This window comes from Gigantopelta aegis, chromosome 2 (genome assembly GCF_016097555.1).
Source record: "Gigantopelta aegis isolate Gae_Host chromosome 2, Gae_host_genome, whole genome shotgun sequence".
NCBI lineage: Eukaryota > Metazoa > Mollusca > Gastropoda > Neomphalida > Peltospiridae > Gigantopelta > Gigantopelta aegis.
This window is the reverse complement of record NC_054700.1, coordinates 51,957,547-51,972,054: the sequence shown is the minus strand read 5'-3', so window position 1 is coordinate 51,972,054 and position 14,508 is coordinate 51,957,547. Positions and strand designations below refer to the sequence as shown.

The window sequence follows — 14,508 nt, the reverse complement described above, 5'->3', positions numbered from 1 at the left end:
GCACCATCCCACAGACAATACATACCACGGCCTTTAATATACCAGTTGTGGTGCACTGGCTGGAATAAGAAATAGCCCAATGGGCCCACCAACAGGGATCAATCCGAAACCGACCGCGCATCAAGAGAACACTTTATCACCCGGCTAAGTCTCGCCCCAAATCACAAGGGAAGGCAATTATGGGAATTTTGTATTTGCAAAATATGGCTACTCTGTATTGTGTATCGTATATTATTTGCAAAATAGATGAATAGCATTTTAAAGAAGGCTGCTAACAAAAATTTCTAAAATACATTATACCTGTTTGATGTCCATTATTTAAACCTTGAAATATATGGTCCACGTCAAATAGTGATTTTAAGACAAGTCACTGTAATGGAAGGGGGATGACAAAGGTTGCGAGGTCACGACATGTATGAAAAGAAATAAAAGTTTTTAAGTCAGTGATGCCTAATACAAATTTAATACAAAAATGTTTCATTCCACAGATATATGTAATTTGTAAACTTCTATCACAAATAACATCTAAATAATATCATAATTTGATGGTGGCATATTATATTTTCCTGAATAACTTAATATCACAGATGCTACTAATCAAAACGTGCCTTTCTGTTTATAAACACTTCAGAAATACTACAAGGATTTCTAGGATTAAATGAAAATGTGCCATGCAAATTTATATACATACAGTAATTCATATTATCAGAAACAATTTTTATAATAAACTTGATTACTAGTACTCGAATAATCACTGGTGATGTCTTTTTTTTTCTTATCTTTTTTTGGGGGTTAGGTAAGGGAGTGGTCTGCCAAAATATTTTAAAAAGCCAATAATTTCTGCTATCTTTCCAATCAACACATTTGTGTCGGATCCATTAAGTTTTCTTTGATCAACAATAGCTGAACATTTTATGGATTTAAAAAATCCATTAAAAATGTTTCCCAACCATAAAATATATTCAATAAATGAGCAATTTTATTATCAATTATTTTAAGATCTGCATGTAACTATAATTTAAAAATAAAACATAAATTATTGCAGGCATCAAATAAGTCTAGATACAATGGACATTCAGGTTACCAGGTCGAGAAACTTGAGAATGGTACTTGATAAAAATTTTGACAAAATCTTTTATTTGTGTACAGAGTCCAGCATTTTGTTTTCGGACGCTTTACAACTGCAAACATTCAGTCATGTCCTGTTAGAAGCAACCACAATTTATGAAGTCAAAAGTTTAAACTGCTGTTCGTCAAATTGTCAAATGCGATTTTAAGCCGATTTTGGTGAATATACATTGTAAAACTATGAAATTACCAATTCGCCGAAAAGCTATTTCGAAAACTGCGTGGAAAACTGTGTGTTGTTCTGTCAGTTAAATGTTTGAATTTGGCTATATATTTCCTGATCAAATTCACCACATTACTATAAATATTTGGTGTCCAGCTTAAACCCTAGACATAGGCATACAAGCTCTAGTTTTTGTAGGGGGCAGGCTGGTTTTTGCCCAAATTAAACGAAAATGCTTTAATCTGGATTTAAAATTTATTCATATTAGCATTACTGCCAAACTGCTTATATATATAGTTGCAAACAAAACACTACGCATTTTTACATGGATTACAACTAATTTTGAGGGTAGAATCATACACTTATAACCCTAGATATTATTGACATTACAAAGTTCGCAACAGTCGAGGTTTTCAGTGGCGGATCCAGAAAATCCATTTAGGTGCAATGCCAAGGGAACTTTGGAGAGGGATCGTAAGAAAAATGAAAATTAATATATAATAAAATTATAACTATTGCAAAATTTAGGGGGGGGTCCAGGCCCCTGGGCCCTTTTAGATCTGCCTCTGGTTTTAAATGTGGATATACCTGGTAAATTGGAATATGTATACAAAGAACAGTTACTGTTATAAAAGGAACAGTACAACACTCGTCCTCATTGTGCTTGTAGACTAGTCAATATATGGAAAATACCCCCTCGACCCCCCAAAAATTGCTACAAAAGGTTTTTCAATTGATTCTGTTAGGTTTTAGTGTACTTTTTAACATACTAAAAGTTTACCAAAATCTCTGGGGTCCAGTGTCATTCTTTATGGTCTCAATGTGTTCCTTGCCCTCGAAAACCTAGGGATAGACACCAAGATCAACAAAATTGTGTTGATAGTTACAGACTTATGGCCATTCGGAGGTTTTGGCAGCCATCTTGGACGCCATCTTGAAAAAAACACTTTTCCGGTGCTCCGATTTTGGTAAACTTTTAGTATGTTAAAAAGTACACTAAAACCTAACAGAATCAATTGAAAAATCTTTTGTAGCAATTTTTTGGGGGTTAAACTGTATTTTGCCCTGACTACTGTTGAGAATCTCGATCAATGAATGAATCAATGTTTAAAGGTGCTATGTCAAAGTTCAAAACTACAGTGAAACTCCTTTAAACCGGACATGCTCGGGACCAAGATAAAAATCCGGTTTTAAGATGTATCCGGTTTACAGAGGTTCTCTTCTGCATAGCTATTTAAATGGGGACCATGAAAACCATCTGGTTTTGAGGGAATTCCGGTTGCCAGAGGGTCCAGTTTTGAGAGGTTTCACTGTATATTGTTTTGTTGTTTTCACATTTATTTGCAATAAATAACTACAAATTAATCAATCCCATGCATAATCATTTCATAATTAATTCTATAGTGTAAGAATAAATTTTTTAAAGTCTTGTACAGGACAATAAGAGGGTTTTCCCCAATAATTTGCAGCTAAATATAGCATGGTCACCTTCTTTGTAACTTGTCTGCAATGAATTATCAGAAAAACTTAGTATGATGAATGTGCATACATAAAATAGTGACGACACTAGTTAATGCATGTGACACTCTCAAGATTCACCCGAAAATACTTCTCTCTTTTTTTGCTACTAGTAAATGGAATAATTTGGTTGTAATTTTGTATACTCATATAGCTAAGCAGGGGCAGATTATGCTTTAGGTAAGGGGGGTTCCAAAACAATATGTAAATTATGTTTAGATCTACGTGGTGGGGTGGGGTTTTTTTTAGCGGGGGAGGGGTGTCCGTGCATCTGGGAACCCTCCATAATCCACCCCTGGCTAAGGTATAAACTTTGTTTGAAAGCAAAAATTTATAAATATTTTTGGCGGGAACCGTCATTATTGCAACTATGACATAGCACCTTTAAAGACACACTGGCACAAACATGCATATCAGCTATTGGGTGTCGAACAAAGACAAGTACGTGAATATGATTCTTTATGCAATCTTCATCAATTTGTCACAAGCTTATCCATACTTCATGGATACCAAACACCATGCTTATTATTATGCCTGTTATTTCTGGGCATGAAGTAACTGGTGTTAGCCATTACTACAATATATTACTCCCAATGCAAGGTAATTTATTTGGCTGAAGTGTTTTCGAATAATACTGAAGAATTCAAAATTGCCCAAGATATTTCTTTAAACATCAAACGATTTACATGACTGTACATGATCAAAACCAAACATGTAAAGTAAACGAAGTCTAAAGCCAGATTTACAAAGTGTTCAGATGCATTTAAGTTTTTAAACAGACAAAATATGACTTGAGTACATTGCTAAAAAATCTGCATTTTTATCATAAATTATTAAATATGCACAGCTTTTACCAAATTATATCACACTCCGGGATAAATATCTTTCATAATATCAGCCATTTAATGTTCTTATAATATATAGGAAATAAAATCCATTTAGATGCAAATGTCTGAATAAAACAATTCCATTATAATTATGCAAATCAAATTTTGAAAATTTAAAAACATGTCAAAATGTGTTACATTAAAAAGAATTATATTTTCTCCTATATTTTTATAAAGTCTGACAAGCAATTAACTTAAAAAATAAAAATTTCAAATATTCTAAAAAAATAGTACATTCTGCAAAATGTTCTTTTCTATAATACCTTACTCAGTATGTTTAGCATTTTGTAAAATATTCCATAGGAATAATATATTTCTCAGTATGTTTTCTTTTTTTTACATTTCATATTAAATATTCTAAAAGAACAATAAATTTCTCAGTATGTTCTTTTTTATTTCCTATCAAATATTTCTCTAAAAAACATTACTCGAGTAAAGGTTTCTTTTGTATTTGACATAAAATATTCTTCAATGATGCATTATTCCCCGATATCTTTTGTTTTCAAAACTTGATGTCGATCCACTGTTAGTCTAGTGGACTTGTGCCTTCATTGGTTCCATTTTCTAGCCGTGCTTCACTCCATGAACATTCTTTGTTTTGTTTCCATGCACTTGTTTCATCCTCATACACCTCCTGCAAAATAAAACAAGACACTGTGAAAACCACCAGTGGAAGTTGTCTCCCCTACCACTTAAAAGTCACTGGTTGTTCCTGTTCCTGAGGTACAGGTTCTAATAGACCAAATCAATTCTTATTGCCGATAGTGTTAACGTTTACTAATAAAACTGATATAAGCAGCCTATCAACACACCCAGGAGGTACAGCAATAAAACGTGTGGTATCTCACATCTAATCTACCTGCAAGAAAATGGGGGGTCACATATCATTTAAGAGATTTAATTAATATTTTTAATAGCAACCATCATTTTTGCTAAAAAAATTGCAGTTCCATTTTTGGGGGTACCCCGCATTAGTTTCAACCTCTGGTATATACTGCATAACAACTGTAACAAATAAAAGTATATGTATTTATTGTCAATGGATAATAGTATTTGCACAAATAATCAATGTCACATATTACTACCAATCACACCCACAGCTGGTTTTACTCCATAAATATTTGACGGTGCACCTCGAACTTTGACACGGAACTCTCTTCATTGGTACTATGCAACCTACATATTATACGCACTGTAAGTGAGGGGAGGGCACGGGTCACTGGTCACCTATCTCTGAAGATCATGCATTGCCCTCCCATCCCCACCCCCACCCCTGTTAATATATATGCATTTTTTCACAGACAGGACATCACATACCATATATCGGTCGTGGGATACTGGTCGACACAGGAAAAATGCCACATTGGGTTCATTACTATGACCCAAATACTATACATTCAATTTGATAAGTTATGCAAGAAATTATTGGTAACAATGTATAAAAGGCTAGACTATCCAAACATATTCTACAGTGCCTAATAACTTGAGTTGATGCCCGTAAAAGTCTCCGACCCTAATTTTTGAAACACGGCATATTTTTCACTATTGAAGACATCTCAGATCATTGTCATTGGACATTACTTACCTTTTACAGTCTAGATTATGCATTACCGACCATCTGGAGTGTTTTGGGTTAACTTGGTGTTTGTAATACCACAAATTTTCATAATTCATGATTTTGAAAACGCATTAGTGTTTCTGCTAGAAAGACATTTTTGGGTATGGCGCTATAGAACTGAATGCAACCACAGTCAACACAGGGTATGGGTGGCCTAGCCGAGAAAAAAATGGGTTACGTTTAGGGTTAGGGTTAGGGTTAAGGAAATCATAAAGTAATGATAAGAGTAATACATTTTGTCAAAAGGTTAAAAATCTGAAAAATATTTTGGATATGGCACCATACCCATTTTACCCTCTGGCAGGAACCCTGTGCATATAAAACTATTTACCTTTTTCCATATTGGAACGACTTCTTTTAATCTATTAATAGCATAGCTGACAGCTTCCAGGGATTCTGATCTGTGTGCTGATGATACCGCAATGATGATACTAGATTCAGCAACAGGAACAACTCTAGGGAAAAGAAACATATTTTAAAAGAAAGCAAAACACAGACAGACAGACAGACAGACAGAAGCAGAAGTAGCGAGTGAGAGCAAGGCAAAAATTGTCCCAGAGCATACGGCCAATGCTGCTCAAACTGCTATCTGATAGTAACCATTTCCAGAAGCAACGTTTGCTTTACATCTTATTCTCCCCGTTTTCAGAAGCAATAATATAAATCATAAACTTTAATCCATGCTTGTCTCAAGTCTTCCATGCTCGATGTGCAGTCGGTGTGGGATCGATCCCCGTCGGTGGGCCTATTAGGTGAACCACGACTGGTATATCAAAGGTCGTGGTATGTACTACCCTGTCTGTGGGATGGTGCATAGAAAAGATCCCTTGCTGCTAATCAAAAAGAGTAGCCCATGAAGTGGCAAAAGCAGGTTTCCTCTCAATATCTGTGTGTCCTTAAACATATGTCCGACGCCATATAACCATAAATAAAATGTGTTGAGTGTCATTAAATAAAACATTTCTTCTTTTTTAGTATTTTATACAAATACAATGAAGCTAATGGTTAATTAAATGTTCGGTATGTCTTTCTCACAGTATATTTTTTACATCAGCATTAGCTAACACTTATATCTATATATTGCTTTGAAATGCTTTTTGAATCATTTGCACACCGACTACTTTTGATGCATAAGATTGCCCATAAATGGGAGCACTAAAATTCATTGACCACTTTATTTGTTGTCAGCTCTGGCCTGGTGCTTATAAAACCTTTAGACTCTTAATAGAGTCTGATACACTAATGTCATGACAATGCCATACAAACTGTATGTGTGTGACGTCATTAGAGATTGAGTCTGTAATAGAGTCTGATACACTAACGTCATGACAACGCCATACAAACTGTATGTGTGTGACGTCATTAGAGATAGACTCTGTAATAGAGTCTGATACACTAATGTCATGACAACGCCATACAAACTGTATGTGTGTGACGTCATTAGAGATAGACTCTGTAATAGAGTCTGATACACTAATGTCATGACAACGCCATACAAACTGTATGTGTGTGACGTCATTAGAGATCGAGTCTGTAATAGAGTCTGATACACTAATGTCATGACAACGCCATACAAACTGTATGTGTGTGACGTCATTAGAGATCGAGTCTGTAATAGAGTCTGATACACTAATGTCATGACAACGCCATACAAACTGTATGTGTGTGACGTCATTAGAGATAGACTCTGTAATAGAGTCTGATACACTAATGTCATGACAACGCCATACAAACTGTATGTGTGTGACGTCATTAGAGATTGAGTCTGTAATAGTCTGATACACTAATGTCATGACAACGCCATACAAACTGTATGTGTGTGACGTCATTAGAGATTGAGTCTGTAATAGAGTCTGATACACTAATGTCATGACAACGCCATACAAACTGTATGTGTGTGACGTCATTAGAGATTGAGTCTGTAATAGAGTCTGATACACTAATGTCATGACAACGCCATACAAACTGTATGTGTGTGACGTCATTAGAGATTGAGTCTGTAATAGAGTCTGATACACTAATGTCATGACAACGCCATACAAACTGTATGTGTGTGACGTCATTAGAGATAGACTCTGTAATAGAGTCTGATACACTAATGTCATGACAACGCCATACAAACTGTATGTGTGTGACATCATTAGAGATTGAGTCTGTAATAGAGTCTGATACACATATGTCATGACAACGCCATACAAACTGTATGTGTGTGACGTCATTAGAGATTGAGTCTGCAACACTAATGTCATGACAACGCCATACAAACTGTATGTGTGTGACGTCATTAGAGATTGAGTCTGCAATAGAGTCTGATACACTAACGTCATGACAACGCCATACAAACTGTATGTGTGTGACGTCATTAGAGATTGACTCTGCAATAGTCTGATACACTAACGTCATGACAACGCCATACAAATTGTATGTTTGTGACGTCATTAGAGATTGAGTCTGCAATAGAGTCTGAGACACTAACGTCATGACAACGCCATACAAATTGTATGTGTGTGACGTCATTAGAGATTGACTCTGTAATAGAGTCTGAGACACTAATGTCATGACAACGCCATACAAATTGTATGTGTGTGACGTCATTAGAGATTGACTTTGGACTCTTTTTAAAAGGTTTTGTAAGCACAGGCCCAGGTCAGTGATGGTACTTTAAAATTCTAACCAGCACTGTTGCTGCCGATCACAATGCCAACCACATACCTCTTAAAATTTTACACCGGTAACCCATTGACAGGCGATGCAAAGACATTTGAGGAAACCTATTTGATTAGGACCATGTAAATCATGTTCAAAGTTGAATGTCTCAACAAAATACTGGCTATGATAGACTAACATTTGCATGAGCAATGAATGAACAAAACGAATCACACAATTTTCAAAGAACTGCAACCACCGTGATGCAATGAATGAACAAAACAAATCACACAATTTTCAAAGACCTGCAACCACCGTGATGCAATGAATGAACAAAACGAATCACACAATTTTCAAAGACCTGCAACCACCGTGATGCAATGAATGAACAAAACAAATCACACAATTTTTAAAGACCTGCAACCACCGTGATGCAATGAATGAACAAAACGAATCACACAATTTTTAAAGACCTGCAACCACCGTGATGTAACAAGCATCCCGCAGAATTATATGTCTCCCTTCCCTATTAACCATCAACAGTTAAAGTTTGTTTGTTTAATGACACCACCAGAGCACACTGATTAATTAATGAAAACCAATAGGTGCAACTACAGTGAAACCTCTCAAGAACGGACCCTCTGTAAACTGGAATTCCCTCAAACCGGACCCTCTGTAAACTGGAATTCCCTCAAACCGGACCCTCTATAAACTGGAATTCCCTCAAACCGAACCCTCTGTAAACTGGAATTCCCTCAAACCGGACCCTCTGTAAACTGGAATTCCCTCAAATCGGACCCTCTGTAAACTGGAATTCCCTCAAATCGGACCCTCTGTAAACTGGAATTCCCTCAAACTGGACCCTCTGTAAACCGGACGTCTTACAGAGTCTCGTTCTAAAAAGCAAGACAGAAGTTAATTACCTCTCTAAATGGGATCCCTCTTAAAAGCAGACATTTGTCTTGGACCCAAGTGTATCCGGTTTAGAGGGATTTCACTGTATTAACTTTCATTGACCTATCACTTGATAGTTTGTGAGACACTGATATAAACATGAAACGTAAACACAATCATTGACGCTGATGCTGCCATAGTCACCACAAAAGTAATACCTATATCCTGCCTTTTTACTTTTCACTTTAAGACCGTAATAAAGTCAGGATTTTCACTTATTAAAACAAATTTTAAATATATACTTATAATATAAGTTATGAAAAGAAATAAGGGAACACATGACATTTGAGTCTAATTGAATTCACTACTAGAGTACATAGAAAGTTTGTTTTGTTTAACGACACCACTGGAGCACATCAATTAATTAATCATCGGCTTTTGAATGTCAAACATTTGGTACATGTAATTCTGACTCGTAGTCATCAGAGGAAACCCGCTACATTTTTTCTAATGCTGCAAGGGATTTTTTATATGCACTTTCCCACAGACAGAAAAACATATACCACGACCTTTGTCCAGTTGTGGTGCACCGTCGCTGGTTGGAATGAGAAAAAAACCTAATCAGATGAATGGATCCACCGAGGTGGTTCGATCCTATGATGCAAGCACCTGAAGCAAGCACTCAACTGACTGAGCTAACTCCTGCCCCTTACTAGAGTAGATATATGTCTGTTTATAAACATGTAATGTGGGACTGAATATCAGTATACTGTGGGTCTGACTGCCAGTAACATGGTTGACTTCCTGTTTAAAAAACATTTATTTAACTTTTTTTTAAATTCATAATCATACAGTTAATATAATAAATTTACATAACACATCCAATGTTTATAAATAATATATAAATGTGAAATGTATACAAAAATTACTAAGAACAATATCAACACTAGTCTTGGCCTTAAACAAAATCCTGAAAGCAGTCTTCAACATACAGAAAGAAAGTCCACCCCCACAATATATGGACACATAAATTAAAAAGATATTTAAGAATTGACCGCAATTATTTTTTGGTTCATGAACTGAAAAAACAATGTGCACACTGTATGATTCAGCGTAGAGGTCATACAAAAGTGTGCACATAGTTTTTTCGGTTCATACTTGCATGAACCAAAAAATAATTGCGGTCAAATCATGTAATTAAATTTATATGCATACTGTAACAATAAATAACTGAATTTATTTTGTTTAGCTTTCAATACGGCTGTAGTATTGTTTGTGTAAACTTCATTGACACTTATGTCACGTAAGAATGCAAATGTTCATTCATTATTTGAATCAGGTGATTTTTTGTAATTTTTGATAAGCGACGACATATCCTCTAGCTGCTGTGCATTTTTACGGATCATTTAGTTATATTGGAAGGGATAGTTCTATTTGTGTTTAGTTTATATTTTTTTGTTGCTTTTGTAGCTTTCACATGTGTTTTCTTCAAAATATCTAAATATGGTTGTCTGAATAATCTGACTTATTGCACAAAAGTAGTGCAAGTCAGTGGGGACGGGGGGGTAGTATGCGTGGCTTAAATATTTTCGGTTCATCGAGATATGACCAATCAAATTGCCATAAAGTGTATAGACGCAAAGAAAATTTAATTATATACAGTTGAACTTCGTTATCTTGACCTCTGTTATCGCGTTAAGACCAGGAAATGGTCTCATGCCATCATTTTCATCAAAAAAAACTACATGTGTATCCATCGTTATTTCTAGCCGTTTCGTTCAGTCCCTTCAACATCGAGATAACGACGTTTGGCTGCATATATAATTAATGGTTAACTTCCTGATACTGTGAATGGTTTTTTCGGTTGCAATCAATATTTGATGTTACTACTGGTGTGCTTATTCATTTATGTCCATCAGTATATATTCTTTCCACTACTACCGGTATCTCATTTCCATGCTAATTTTCATGCTATATCCAATTAAGGTTCAAGCACGCTCTTCTGGGCTGTCTGTCCATAACAGTGCATTAGTTGTTAGTCTCTAGTGCTTAGTGAGAGAGTAGAGGCTCTGGGTGGGAGCCGGTACTGGGCTGCGAACCCTGTACCTACCAGCCTTATGTCCGATGGCTTGACCACGACGCCACTGAGGCCGGTACTACTACCTACCCATGGAGTCATTAAAACTCGCTCTGGGTGGGACCCGGTACCGGGCTGCGAACCCTGTACCTACCAGCCTTATGTCCGATGGATTAACCACGACGCCACTGAGGCCGGTACTACTTTCTCAGCAGAGTTCCGAATCTCACCCTATTCTGTGTTCGATGGCGATGTTCTCCACTTTCCACTGACTGCGTATTTCTTGGCAAACCTCCAACATCTTCTTCTTCGCCATTTCGTCATACGCTTCATATTCCAGCTTCACCACAGTCTTGTTGTCAAAGTTGTCACGGGTGGTGCCTTAATTACAAGCAAAACAGGTTAAAGTTGAAAGGTTGCTTTGCTTAGCAACACTAGTAAAGCTTTTAAGCACATATATTTATTTATCATCCATTAAAGGCTTTTGTAGGAGATATCGCTGGCACTATAATTTGCGATATAATACTGTGATATTCTCCTAGGTGATATCACTTATTTTTGTTAAGTTACTATATATGTTTCCATGCTGAACCTATCATCAGTGATGTCACGCCACTGTCGTTCTGTTAACGAGTCTACCGCTGCCAAATATGATGACATTATTTACAATTGTCGCAAATGGAAAGGATGATAATGGATGATAAAAAGAATATCCCCCTCGTGTCTTGTGATATCATACTTTACCAGCACTCGTTGATAAAAGTATAAAAATCCTCGGCAAGCCTCAGATTTCATACTTTTATCAACTCGTGCTGATAAATTATGATATCACAAGACACTCGGAGAGTATCCTCTATACACCATTGGCTACAGAATGTGAAACATTTGGTAATTTTGACATACAGTCTTAGAGAAGAAACCCGCTGGGGTCTTGTTATCAAAGTTGTCATGGGTGGTGCCTTAAATTCAATCAACACAATAAGTTCAGCTGAAAGACCACTTCTTCAATAATTACAAACACAACAACTCCAAGGAATCAAATGACTCGCCTACCATAGACTTTTTCAATGTTGCTGACAGCTGCATTCACATGCATGTTTTAATTTTTTTTATCAAAATTAAAAAAAAAATTAAATTAAACTTTAATAATAATTAAGAAAATGCTAAAAAAAAAACAATCTTTTTGTGGCAAGTGCATTATCATGAACATCCACAAGTGCAACTATACACCAAGGAAATGTTTTATTTAATCACACACTCAACACATTTTATTTACAGTTATTTATGGCATCAGGCATATGGTTAAGGACCACACAGATATTGAGAGAGGAAACCCGCTGTCGCCACTTCATGAGCTACTCTTTCCGATTAGCAGCAAGGGATCTTTTATATGCACCATCCCACAGATAGGATAGTACATACCACAGCCTTTGTTACACTAGTTGTGGAGGACTGGCTGGAAAGACAAATGGCCCAATATGCACATCGACGGGGATCAATCTTAGACCGACTGCGCATCAAGCAAATGCTCTATACACCAAGTACCACTGATCTAGGAATTAAGCTAAATTAAGCAAAATTAAGCTAAATATGAAATTTTTAAATTAAGTCTAGCTCAGTGCCCAATGCTGTTGGAAAAAATAATACATGTATCTATATCTCGCCATTTTACTTTGTAAAGGTGAGACAAAAACTAAAAAGTCAAAGGAAAGGCAAGGCAAGGTGGTGGAACATAGTAATAAAAAAAGAAAAAGGGTGAAAGAAGAAAAAAGAAAAAAGACTTTTATTTAATGGCATCCCAGCACATTTTTAACTACAGCTGTCTGGTGTCTACACCTTCTGCTGCTACACAGGATACTGTTCCCAAACAGAACTGTACATAGCACAGCAAATGGTGTACCAGTTGTTGGGTACTAAATAGGACAAAAATATTGATTGATTGAGGACAAACCATCGCACCCCAGACATCCGTTATACCACTGAGCTACATCCTGCTCCTGGGAAGAAGAAGTGCAAAGACGCAAAGAAGAGAAGAGGTGTAAGTCACATGAATAGATGAATGGATGGATGGATGGATGGATGGATGGATGGATGGATGGATGGTTGGACGGACGGACGGATGACAGATGGGAGATGGATGGATGGATGGATGGGTTGGATGGATGGATGACAGATGGGAGATGGATGGATGGATGGATGGATGCATGGATGGACGGATGGACGGACGGATGGATGGATGACAGATGGATGCATGGATGGATGGGATGGATGGTTGTATTGATGGATGGATGGATGGATTTTGGATGGATGGACTGGTGGTTGTATTGATGGATGGATGGAAGGACAGATGGATGGTTTGGAAATGGATGGATGGATGCTGTATGACCGATAGGGATGAATGAACATGAAAGAGCCTGTTAAACACTGCATGCTACTAGTCACCCTTAATGGTTTAAAACAGGAGTTTTAAAGGTGGTGTCACACTGCAGTCAACCCACTAAAAGCAGATACACACAAATCACATGACTTGAACTATAAACTGAGTAGGTCATTCTTTACGCTGTAACACAAGCAATTTTGAAAGCATTTAGAATGTCAACTGTATGAACTGTAACTGAACTGTGATCATGCATAATCTCATGATGGGTGGGATCTAGCTCAGTCGAAAGAGTGCTTGTCCGAGTTAAAAAGGTTAAAGAGTGTTTTGTTTAACGACACCACTAGAGCACACTGATTTATTAATCATCGACTATTGGATGTCAAGGGTGGAGTGGGGGGGGTGGGGAGGAGTGGGGGGGCAGCCCCCCTACATTTTGCGATAGTTATAATTTTATTATATATTAATTTTTAATTTTTTTTATGATCCCACTCCAAACTTCCCCCAAAGTTCCCTTGGCATTCCACCTCATGTCACTGGGTCCCCCCTAAATGGATTTTTTGGATCTGCCACTATGATATATCAAAGGTCATAATATGTGTTGTCCTGTCTGTACGAAAGTGCATATAAAAGATCCCATGATGCTAATAAAAACATGTAGCGTGTTTCCTCTGAAGACTGTTTGACATTCAGTAGCCAATGTGCTCTAGTGGTGTCATTAAAAAACCCACCTTAACTATTTTTAACTTTAGCTCTTAACTTTAATGTCACTAATCTTGAAAATGAAAATGGGAAATCTTACCCATAAATGATGCTACGGCACCACATCCTGGTGAAGTCACCATACATGTCAACTTTTCAATGCTCAGTTTCGTTTCACTTATCGCTACATGGTTCATACTTGGTACGCAATGTCAGGATGTGAAGCTGAAAATACAAGAAAATGTTGACGGGTTTTAAACAATAACTATTTTTAATGTTTCAATATAATTTTTACATTTAATTTTAACCTTCTGATTACTGCAGGCGAGGTATCTCACCCAATGTCATGCCACTTTACATACTGTACACTATATACTGTGCATTCCCTAATTCATATTTCCCACCCTTTTGCACACGACACTCACCGGAAATGGGGGGTTTTTCAACAGGAAACAGTTTATTTAACAGCATGGTAGCTTTTGTTTGTTGTTTCTCAAT

At 36.7% G+C, this 14,508-nt stretch overlaps 1 protein-coding gene across 2 annotated transcripts in view; it reads right to left on the bottom strand.

Moving 5' to 3' along the window:
* Positions 1 to 447: 447 nt before the first annotated feature.
* LOC121386883 (molybdopterin synthase catalytic subunit-like) overlaps positions 448 to 14,508 on the bottom strand; it is a 28,352-nt gene continuing 14,291 nt past the window's right edge. For both annotated transcript variants that reach the window (XM_041517918.1, XM_041517925.1), the window contains 4 exons: positions 14,111 to 14,235; positions 11,162 to 11,312; positions 5,646 to 5,769; positions 448 to 4,330 (listed from right to left, as the gene is read on the bottom strand). In XM_041517918.1, coding sequence (XP_041373852.1) covers positions 4,223 to 4,330; positions 5,646 to 5,769; positions 11,162 to 11,312; positions 14,111 to 14,207 — 480 coding nt within the window. In that variant the 5' untranslated portion in view covers positions 14,208 to 14,235 and the 3' untranslated portion in view covers positions 448 to 4,222. The remainder of the gene's footprint in view (positions 4,331 to 5,645; positions 5,770 to 11,161; positions 11,313 to 14,110; positions 14,236 to 14,508) is intronic.